Here is an 11,650-nt window from a genome sequence, read left to right as displayed (position 1 = left end):
TTGCATCTTAATCCCTTGCACCATCAGGGAGGCCCTTTGTCGTTTTTAAAACACTGTCATGATAATGGTATAAATGGATCGATTTCATCCTCCCATGCGTGGTCATCATTTTATGGTTGTAAGTCTTGCAACTTTGTATTTAGACTATCACCTGCTGTCTGTCATTTTCTTTGTTTGCTTCCCTGTATTCTCAGCCTGAGTCTGACAAATCAGTCTTGGCCACAGCCATCTAATCATTTCCCTTCCACTTGGGAGGGCTTATCAGTAATGATAGATTCTTTCTGCGCTGCCCTTTGAGGCCACAGCTTTACCAGACTCTACCAGAAGAAAGCTACATGTCAAGCACAGGCCTTCTTTCATTCCCCACCTTGATCGAAGGAGGAAAAGAGGAATCTGTTCAGAAAAATATTTCCCACATAAGTTTGCATGTCTAGTGTGTTCTCTTATTATTTTTTTTTTTAGACCACATTTGTCCTGACTGTTCCTACATTAGTGGAACTTAGAACAATAAAAATTTTCTTTAAAGTTTGAACAAGATAAATGCCACCAAAAGAGGAACAAGTGAGAAAGGTCTTATAAAAATGGTACATCAAATATATTCTTTAAAAATCATGCGTGTGGGGTAAGGATAAATGACAGGCTTTTCTGCCGTCCCGCCATCAGGATAGATGATGGAGACTTGCGGTGCTGATGTCATGCCTGATGGCGGGCACCTGAAATAAGGTGTGGGCATAGGTAGATGGGATTCACCTGGGGTGAGAGTGGGCTTCTAAGGGCAGCGTCACGGGGACGCCAGCAGAAGCCAAGAAGCCGAGAACAAACAGAAGCCCAAGAGAAGCAGAGAAGGACGGAGAGCCCAGATAGAGTGAAGACTTGGTAGGGGCTGGGAGGCCTGCCAGCCTCCCCGCCACCCAGCACCCCTGCCTGTTGTGTACCTGGTAATTCCAATAAAAGACCTGCAAAAAACCACTAAGAACTCTGACTCCTCCTTTACCCGATCTGGTGGATCCTAGAAAACCTGCTGAGTGACCTGTCCTGCCTTTATAATTGGCGTAAGTCGGCAAGATGATCCATGCAGACGGGTATGGAGCCCTCCGAAGACCTGGAGGGACTAAGTAATAACACTGCTTCCCTGTGACGACGCTGGAGCATCATGGTGGCACAGGAGTTGGACGAGGCCCAGGAGCTGCAGGATGAGACCTTGTGTGGAGGAGCGGCCCGAGAAGACCAGCCAATGACCCCTGAGGCATCCAGAATCATCGGCGAAGAGAGGACCATGACTCGGAGCTCGCCAGTGCTGATTCAGGGAGAAGCCAATGAACTTGGCCTAATGGACTTGGATGATGGACTCAGACTGATGAACTTGGACTGACAATCCGTCCAGAAGGCAGAGGACTTTGGCAGGTTATGTTTTCTTTTTAAGAATCTGAGGGTGGCCGTTGGGATGGCCAAAAGCAGCCTGTGTATGCCCAGCAGCCAGGCAGAGGAGAAAAGCCAACTGAGAAGGCAAAAGCTGGTGCTGATGCTAAGTTTGGGAAGCCTTGAGCGGCTGTTAAGCAGCCTAAGTATGCTGAAGACCTGTGAGTCTCATAAAATCACCTGTGGGTGATGCCCTGCTCCTTGTCGAGTGAGGGTGAGGAGCTGAGGAACCCGTCCTTGGGGGATGGGTGGGGAACGTGGCTTGGGGTGGAGCCCAAGCCGAATGTAAAGTTTGGATCCCCGGCCCAGGTGCTTGTGCAGTGGGTTGGCCTGAGTGCAGGGGTCTGCGAGTCGCATTGGTGGCTATGAAAGCTGATTGTTGGAGCGACAGCAGACAGAAACCCTGAGGGTTGGCGATTACCCCCAACAGAATAGAATCGTCATTCAGAGAGCTAGTGCATCCTGGGGGTGGATGCGGTGTGTGGCTTGTAGCCGAGACTACAGCCAGAGAAGGCCAGGAAGCCTGACGGCAGTAGATGCCGTGAGTAGTTCCCCTCCCTCGTATGAGCAGTGCCTTCGACAGCAGATGTGGTGGCTCATCTGCTGGTACCAGTAATTGTCTTTTGCACTAGGTTGGGGCCCTGCCTGGACTTATTTGTGTTCTGTTGTATTTTGTTGTTATATTGTGATGTATTTGCTTTTGTGGGCCATGGCTGCATTGCTATGTTTGCTAAGAAAATTGTATATATGAAGACTGGATGGCAGAAAACCCTGAGAGGGTGGACTGTAAGTTAAGGAAAAAAGTGTCAGGATTTTCTGCCCTCCCGCCATCAGGATAGATGATGGATCATTGAGGTCCTGAATGCATGCCTGATGGTGGGCACCTGGAGTAGGGGGTGGGCATAGGTAGATCGGATTCACCTGGGCCAAGACTGGGCTTTTAAGGGCGGCGTCACGGGGACGCCAGCAGAAGCCAAGAATCCGAGAACAAACAGAAGCCGAGAGAGAAGCAGAGAAGGCCGGAGAGCCCAGACAGAGTGAAGACTTGCTAGGGGCTGGGAGGCCTGCAGCCTCCCGGCCCCCAAGCACCCCTGCCTGCTGTGTACCTGGTGATTCCAATAAAAGACCTGCAAAAAACCACTGAGGACTCTGACTCCTCCTTTACCCAGTCTGCTGGATCCTAGAAAACCTGCTCAGTGGTCATTCCTGCCACAACAGGCAGCGCCACGGGGATGCCAGTAGAAGCCAAAAGAGAAGCCGAGAGAGAAGCAAGAGAAGCAGTAGCTGAGAGAAGGCCGGAGAGCCCAGAGTGAAGACCTGCTGGGGGCTGGAAGGCCTGCCAGCCTCCCGGCCCCCCAGAACCCCTGCCTGCCATATGCCTGGTGAAGCCCAATAAAAGACCTGCAAAACCCCTGAGGGCTCCAGAACTCCTCCTTTACCCATTCTTCATGGGATCCTAGAAAACCTGCCCTGTGTCCATTCCTGCCCCTACAATGTGGTCATGGGCCTCCCTGGTGGGGCAGTGGGTTGAGCACAGAACGTTGAGCACAGCGCTGTGAAGCTGTCCGCAGTGTCTGCAGCTCGGGTTCGAATCCTGGCCAGCCAGGGAGATTCCCACAAGGCGTGGTGTAGGGTAAGGTAAATGTATTAGGCTTTTTGCCCTCCCACCATCAGGATAGATGATGGATCCTTGAGGTCCTCAATGCATGCCTGATGGCGGGCACCTGGAGTAGGGTGTGGGCATCGGTAGATGGGATTCTCTGGGGCTAAGACCGGGCTTCTCAGGGCAGTGTCGCGGGGTCACCAGCAGAAACCGAGAGAAGAAGAAGAGAAGCAGAGAGAAGGCCAGAGAGCCCAGATAGAGTGAGGATTTGCTGGGGGCTGGAAGGACTGCCAGCCTCCCGGCCCCCCAGCACCCCTGCCTGCCGTATGCCTGATACATCTAAAGAAAACACCTGCAAAAGCCACTGAGGGTTCCAGGACTCCTCCTTTACCCGGTCTGCCGGATCAGAAAACCTACACTGTGTCCATTCCTGCCCCTGCACGTGGCCAACCTCTCCTGTCATGCCGGCTGCTCCCCTCAGCAGTGTATTTTGGGCAGTCTGCCTGTTCCAGCCTCCGCTCTGTCTCCGGTGAGTCCTCTCACCCTACCGTGCCTCTGGCCTGTACCCCAGCTCTTGGATAAAAATAAATAAATCTTAAAAAAAATAAAATTGTATCTTTTTTTAAAAAAAATCATCTGGTCATTAACAAGAAAGGAGAGACACTGTGATCCTGGCAAATGGAAACCAAAGACCCATGACAATGAATGTAGATGTGATTATGGACTGATGCATGATGGAGGTTGAGGAAAAGGGCCACAATGAAACATTTGGAACACTTTGAAAACTTACAAGAAATAAAAATTACAGAGGACATTCATTCCTCAATAAATTGGCAAACATGAAATATGAAAGAGAGATTAAGGTTTTTTACTGAGAGTACCGAATGGATACTTTTATTACGGAATACACAGATATTCAAGAATAATGTACAAAATTCATGAAATGTATTTCTCAAGCATTTGGGAGAAGATAAAGGGAAAAAAGGATGGTAGGGAAGGAGAATAAACTGAAATGGGAGTTGGTTTTTCTTTTGTTAATATTTTATATAATTCTTACATCATTTTTCATTTTTGCACAATGTATGCATTTTCATTTTGGTTATATTCCCCATACAATTGCACCCCCCCTTATTTTGACCCTAATCCTTCTTCAACTCTCCCCTCCACCCCCCCCACAGTGTTTCTCTAGTCCATAGTTGCTTGTTGATTTTGAATTTTACTTTGTATTGATTAGTCTTTTTTAAGTCCCTTATTTAGGTTTTCTAAATTCCTGCTATGAGTGAGACCATCAGAAATGGGAGATTTTAAAAAATGGATTAGATATTAATTGGTCAGTCTGAATAAAGAGTAATTGTTTACCAACCATGTCCCTTCTCAACACACTTGTCAAATATGTTCTTTACATTATTGTTCTGAATGTTACCTATCCTTTGAGATTTCTGCAATTAATACCAACAGCTCGCATCACCTCCCTACCCAGGTCCCTGAGGTGTGCAGTGCCACCTCCAAAGCTGTTGTCTCAGGTTCTGTCTCAGGTTCTGTCTCAGGTGAGAAACTTGGGACCTTTTGTACATATAAGGCATGCTGACATTGCAACAGGGTTTCAGAAAGTACTGGAAAAAACTAGTGCCCCCCCCATTAAAAATATTTAATGATACACACTGTAAAAAAGAAAAAATTCAACATGTTTTCAGCATGTAAATCCTAATTATCTGGTGTCTCCAAAAAAAGAAGTCATTCATTTCCTGGGGTTATGTGGTTTGAATTGGTTTGCCATCTCTGCTGGTTAATTACCACTCCTCATGGGTTTCCATCTTCCAAAATGTAATGACATCATTGTTGTAGCTTCTCTCTTCTTGTCAGCAAGGGCTTAAACTTTTTAAATGATTGTAAATGGTTTTATTGAAATAGAGTGCACATCCCATATGTTTCATCCATAAAGTATATAATTCCATAACTTTTAGTATATTCACAGACACATATAAACATCACCATGGTCAATTTTAAATCATTTTCGTGAAAACGGAAAGAAACCCCGTAAACGAGTTGTCACCCTTCTTTATTCTCATCTCCCCACTCCATGCAACCGCTAATCTACTCTGTCTTTCTGGGTTTCCATATTCTGGATATGTCACCAGTAGAATGATGTGTGTGGTCATTTGTCACTGGATTCTCTACTTACCATGTTTTGAATATTCATTCATATCACAGCAATATTAGCAGTTTTTATTGCCAAGCATGTTACAATGATTCTATGGAATCAGTATATTTCATTTATCTATTCTTCAATAGATGAATGTTTGTATTGTTTCCCACTTTTTACTATTGTGAGTAGTAGTGCTAGGAGAGTTCATTTCCAAGTTTCTGTGTGGAAAGGTATTTTCCTATTCCTTGAGTATATACCTACAAGTAGAATTTCTGGGTTATAGCCTAAGTCTATGTTTGACATATTGAGGAACTTCCAAACTGCTTTCCAGAACAACTACACCATTTTCCCTTCCCGCCAGCAGTGTGAGGGTTCCAATTTCTCTACCTTCTCGCCAATATGTTATTATCTGATTTTTTTTAGTCTAGCCATCCTTGTATGACACGCTATCTCATAGTGGTTTTGATTTTAATTTCTCTGCTGAATGATGATTTTTTGTACCTTTTTATTTAATCTTTTACTCTGATGGCATTTTGGAAAGGAGAGTAACAAGTGCTTGATCTGCGTGTGTTTTCTCTGTAAGATTACTTTCCAAATGGTGTTGAGGGAAGAAATCACTTAAATGAGTTAGTGGACTCAAAGAGCAGAAGGGTGTGCCAACCCTTCTAAGGCTCAGTGCTTTTTCACCAACAATGCTGTTTGTGGATACGTTCATTGCAAAATATCAAAGAAGTGGGGGAGCTTCTATGTTGGCAAAGAACTTATGTGTAAGAGTTGAGTTTTAAGATATTTAAACTGACGTTCATACCTTCAGCATAGTATAAAAGATGTGATGTGTCACACTTACTGGTTCATAATCCTGGAAGAGTGCAAAGGATACTTGGGGAGTTATTGTGTTCCGTGTATCTTGTGTTATGTTTAAACATTACTGTGATGGAAACTGAAAATTAAAAAAATAAAAGAGATCAAGTGCCTCATAAGGAGAGGGAAGCACAAAAAAATAACCTGTCAAGGGTGGCCTGTGTCCATCAAGATTAGAGTGTAGCTGTGTCTCAACAAGGAAATTGCAGAAACTATAACTCCTTTGCTGATGGGTGGAAACCATTATATGTAACAGAAGAAAAGTGGAATAGGAATGTGTTTTGGAAAGTTTGTTGATGAAAAAGTGACTAAAAGCCCTCCCATGGTTTCTCTGTGAATGGTGCTCCGGCACATCTTTGAGCAAATGAGATAAGTGTGAGGGAAGTGAAGGAGGTGTTGAGTGGCACCAAAGAGAATACACTAGAGACACTGAAATGAGTTCCATTGCTTGTGTTCCCATTTTACTACACATGAGATAATTCCTTGTGGAACGCCTGGCCTCCAAAACCCACTTGTATGTTGAGTCAAACAGAAGAGGTGTATGCCAACCCTTGTAAGTCTGTGTATGTGCAGTGTGACCCAAAGAGCATTGTCTGGAGGTCTTTGGTTAGTCCCCAAGAGAAAATGTAGCTCTGGCGCAAAGTCTTAGACTCACCGCTGGCTCATGAATTGAAAGTGTGGTGAGCGAGATCTACCATGACTCCCGCAGGGACATGTGCATTGAAGGTGCTACCTCCATCCTCATAGGTGAACTCTACACACTAACAGTGGGATCTTGTCATCAAGTTTGGGTAGATGCCCTTCCCAAAGAAGAGGTTGTCATGGCTGATGACATCCCTACAGATACAACTGCATTAGTACCGAAAGAACCCTGAACTCTATGACCAAAAGTCATCAGGATGCTGCACGGTACCCGGCCCAGACCCACTCAGGTGGTGCCTGGATCACACTGAGTAGTGGAAGCAGGACGGATCATGACATGGTGATGATGGGGTATATTGAGGCATAAACCTGTTTCACCAGCAGAATCCTGTTTTGCCCTCTTTTTCTTACTACCTTCTTCATTTAAAACATCTTTTTTTTAGCTTTCATTTTCAGTTCACCCTGGGAGGGAAAGGGGCTGACTTGTCAACAGCCCACTGACACTTACATGATGCTTGCACGTGGCATAAAATGTCATGACTCCTGGCAGGCTGAAGAAATACCAGGGGGAGAAAACGACTACTTCAAGGTCCCTTCTCCACAGAGAAGCCTCAGTGGCAGGTTTAACGGTGCTGAACATGAGCCTTCTCAAACAGCATCTGCACTGTTTCTAGATCCTACCCCAGCTAGTTCAACAAAATGCGCCCTCCTGATCCAGGTCCTTGGTCCACACTAGAAACATCCACCTGCAAACACTCCCACTTTCAGCATTCACCCACCACCCGTGGGAACCTCTGGTCACTGACTGTAAACATAATTAAGGTGTTCTTTCTTCTTTCCTGTGGATTTGCTTGCAAACACACTTGTTGTTAGGTCTCTGCATCTGGAAGACCGCTCTTCCACAATCCCTAAACACTAGAGAGCATACAATGAAGGAGAAGGTGTGGGATGCTATGTACTTGCATCAGGGCTATGCAGAGCACATGTCCTCAGACTTAGGTGGAGAGTGAGGTTGGGGCTGAAACACATTCTAATTTCTCAGCCAGGGTTCCAAGGGAGTGGTCATCATTGAGAAACCAAAGGAGGCCATTTGTGAGAACTGAACTAACTCCTTGCTTTCAGCACAGCCCCGATTTACCCAAAACCCAAGTCCCAGAAACATAAGACTTTGCTACTAAAGAAGAATTTATTGGGGATAATCAATCTGATAAACAATAATTATTTTGGGTACAAAATTTTCCTCGCTGGAAAATTTCAGAAGAATTTTCTGTTTATGTAGTTGACACAGCTCTCTGATCACCGTCCCTTCCACAGTGGTGAGAGACGTTGGAGAAGCGTGGCCCACGTGAGGCCTGCAGTTGGCATTTAGATGGTATACAGATACCATGTGGGGGTGGGGGACGCTTCCGACACAATAGCTGTTCCCCAAGTGCCACAGCTTTCTGTGGATGTCCGCCCATGTCTCTGACCCATCGAATATTTGTAGGATGAGTCTGGCCAGCAATGACAGCAGCGTGGGGGCAGAACTTGGCGTGTGTCACTTTACGGCAGGGACCCCTATAGTTAAGAGGATGTCGCTGAATAGGCTCAGTGCAGGTCTGCACTTTTGCGTTCTGATGCGTTCTCCCACACATCACTGGTGAATGAATGGTCTCCTGATAGCCCAGCCTCTCCTGGGACTTTCCAGTGCCTGTCTTGATGTTCTGAGCTCCCGACATCCCAGTAAAGGAAGCTCCACTTTTAAGCGGACAGCTTGATATGGAGCTGCCCTTCTCCTGGGAATTTTCTTCCCTTTTCCCAGGACGAATCCATTGCAAAAAGTGCTTCACTTTTTGCCTGAATATGTTCTCAGCAGGAGGTTGCCCCTCTTTGCTGAAAACCTGGGCAGTCTGCCTCCAGTGTGCCTCATGTAATGCCATGTTCCGAGTGGGAACGCTGTGCCTTCTGGGTTGGGGTGTCCCCGGCCTGGCGTCCCCTCCACCCAGCTCATCTGTGTTGGTCCCCCGAAGACTCACTCTCTTGGCAGCTGGAGGGAAATTCTTATCCTGCCACCTCTTGAACGCATGCTGACAAATCCCATTCCCCAGCCGCCGCCTCGGGCAGAACCCACTGTCCACCAAGTGGGCCTGCAGCACCTGGGAGGCCTCCATGTCCCCAATGGAGATGCCCTGAGCATGAGTCAGTGAGGACTTGACGGTCAAGTTATCCGAAGAAAGCGGTGCTGGTGGAGGGCTCCCTGGCTTGCTCGTTATCAAAATGTCACTAGATTTTGATCGAGGAGCATCAAGTTCCTCAGCCCTGAATATCTCCCTGGACATAGCGGCTTTGGAAAGCATCTCTAAGTTCTGGCGCCTCTCTTTGCCCTGCAGCATTTCTGCCCTACTACCGAAACTCATTCTGTCAGCCTCTGGCTCGTGTGTGGCCACAGCCTGCCTTGCAGGCGGCATGGGGGGGCACCTCGTGCCTCGGGGACACTGAGTCTGCCTTGACTTGCCCGGGAGACTGTGTTTGACAGGCAGAAGACTGGGTCTGCCACCCTTCATCCTCTGCGCACCCTCTGCTGGCTCCTGGGTGACGGCAGGGATTGGTTCTCTCACGCTCCCTTCTCTGTCCCTGCCCAGGTGTGAGGTAGCAGGGACAGGGTGAGCTCGCACAGGACCTACACCTGTTAGCCCCACCTTCTCTTCCCCATTCGATTTTCTTCTAATGGACGTGAAGCCCCCTGATTTGGAGTCCTCCTGAGTAGTCATGTTGGTTGAGGAGGGATGGTTGGGAAGGGAAGAGGTTTCTGTCTCTTTGAAGATGTCTAAGGATTGACGGACTCTAGAGGGAGGTCCCAATCGCATCCCCAGACGAAACCTCTTCATATGGTCTTCCAGCAAATTCTGCGCGCTGGACTTCATGAAGGAGAGCTGCTGGGAGGTGTTGAGGGAGTAGTCCTGACACACCGATGAACACAAATCGTCCTGCCCTACTTGGTTGTGCAGTTTCGCAGAGACTTTTTCTGGGCTATGTCCCTCATACCTCCCTGCATCCTTCTTACACTGAGACATTACCGAGCTCTTCCTCTCACGGACACTTCCCGATTGGCTCAGTCCAACATTTAGAGTTTTGCAACTCCGCCCCTGAAGCACAGTGCTTCCCGAAGGTGCACTGTAGCCCCCCAATTCATTTGCCTCTGACAGCCATTCTGGAGGCATCTGTAATGACATGGAATGTACGATCCTTTGGGGCAAGCCACAACAGTGTTGGATAAGCCTCTTTCGAAGGTGATGTTCTAGTTTTCTCCGCAGTTTATCACTAATGGGGAAATCTCCCGGAAGGATGGAGATGGATTTAGAGACAAGAGAGTGCCGGCGTTGAGGAAAATCGGGAGGTGAAGCGCTAAAGTCTTTGTAAGAACTTTGGACAACAGCGGGTAAACCCCACACATCTGCTAGTTGCTTCTGCAACACATGCCATTCCAGGAATTCAGTATCAGCAGGTTGGAGACAATCTGGGTCATTCTCGGGTCTATTGAAAAACACGCCACAGATCTTAATTTGGTGTGAAGGGCCAGATGGTTGGGCTGGGATTGGGCAAGGCAGGTCGGCTGGCGGCTGGGATTGTGGCATGGACGGGGACTGTGGCGGAGTTTGAGGCAACGTTGGAGTCTGGATTTCGGGTGAGGACAGAGCGAGGGGCTGGGGAAGCTCTGGGGCTTCTTGATTGGTGGAGGCATTTGATATTCTATTGAAAAAAGAGACAGGGGGAGCGCCCCCCGCGAGAGAGACGGCAGAGCGCAAGGACTCGCTGTGTAGGGATGGGAGACCCCAGAAGAACTGGATGCGTTTTTGCTGTAAATGGTCCCCCAAAGATTTAAGATGTGGGGGCAGTTCATGCATCTGCAGCTCCTGTGGTTTGCCTTTGGGGCTCCCTTGGGGAGGGGAGACTGCTGAGTCATCCTTATCAGCAGGGGACCCTAACATTCCCCCTGAAGATTTCGGTTGGTACCCTGGTCCCTGTGGTTTTGGAAAGGAATAACTATTCTTTTCCTTGTCCTTCCACATCAGGAAATCACTCCGCTTTTGCACTTGCCTCTCTAGGAGTTCCAAGACGTCTGCACTGAGAAATGGCAGGTTCACAGAGGTCTCGAAAGACGGAAGGGCAAGCCATTCGTGAGTGAAGTCCCCACGTGGTGCCCAGGTAGAGGCTAACCAGTCTGAAACAGAAAGCCCTGGTGGGCTGCAAGAAGTGGTGTTCTCTGGGACCGTCTTGAATGAGACGGAAATTGCTTTAGATTGAGTCCGAGTTACCGTAGTGTCTTGAGGTGATGAAACAGACAGTGTTGGTGGTGGATGATGATAACCATACGGATCATCAGGATTCATTGGTTGTGGCAAATTAGGTAAGGCTTTGATACCTTGACAGAGGGTGGGGTCCCCTGAGAAGATGTTATTTAGAGACAAAGGGGTGTGTGCTGGGAGCACAGCGTCCACTCTCTGGTTGTGATATTGGGGGACTGGGCAAAAAGCACGGTGTTGTGGTGAAGAATGGCCTGCTGGGTATTCAGGACCCAGTGAAGGAAAAGGCTCTGGTGACAGATTGTATCCCGGTGAGGGTGCAAGAAACTCATCTGAACAGGTCAGTGGATTAGGTGAGTGAAGAGGGGTGGAGAGGGGTGGTGGGGAAGGTTGAAGCAAAGAAACTGGTATTTGGTCTCCAGCGGGAGCTGCTGGGAAGGCAGAGGACATTGTGAAGGAGGACTCAGCCATGGGAGCTGTGGAAGCCAAAGAAGAGACAGAGGGAGCATCTTCCAGGGCTTCTGAGAACAGCAGTTGGTTGATCTCAGCAGTTGCTCTGTTACACACTTCACAGAAGGGGTCTGGACACAATAGTTGGCGAAAGCGGGTGGTAGCATGTTTCCGGCCCAGGGGACTGCAGGAGACACGGGGTGTTCAAATTGCAGCCAGGGCCAGAACCATGAAAGGATGACCCGT

The 11,650-nt window shown here is 47.9% G+C and overlaps 1 protein-coding gene across 1 annotated transcript; it reads right to left on the bottom strand.

Annotated features, from left to right (window-relative positions):
* Nucleotides 1–7,942: 7,942 nt before the first annotated feature.
* LOC311173697 (spermatogenesis-associated protein 31D1-like) lies at nucleotides 7,943–11,041 on the bottom strand (the record flags this gene model as incomplete). Its single annotated transcript, XM_084237788.1, has 1 exon — nucleotides 7,943–11,041. The coding sequence occupies one exon, from the start codon at nucleotides 11,039–11,041 to the stop codon at nucleotides 7,943–7,945; it is 3,099 nt and encodes a 1,032-aa protein (XP_084093914.1).
* Between the last annotated feature and the right edge of the window lie 609 nt (nucleotides 11,042–11,650).

The sequence above is a fragment of the Talpa europaea genome, assembly GCF_964194135.1.
Source record: "Talpa europaea genome assembly, chromosome: 7".
Taxonomy (NCBI): Eukaryota; Metazoa; Chordata; class Mammalia; order Eulipotyphla; family Talpidae; genus Talpa; species Talpa europaea.
Note: the sequence above shows the minus strand (reverse complement) of the source record. Positions and strands in the feature narration are given on the sequence as shown.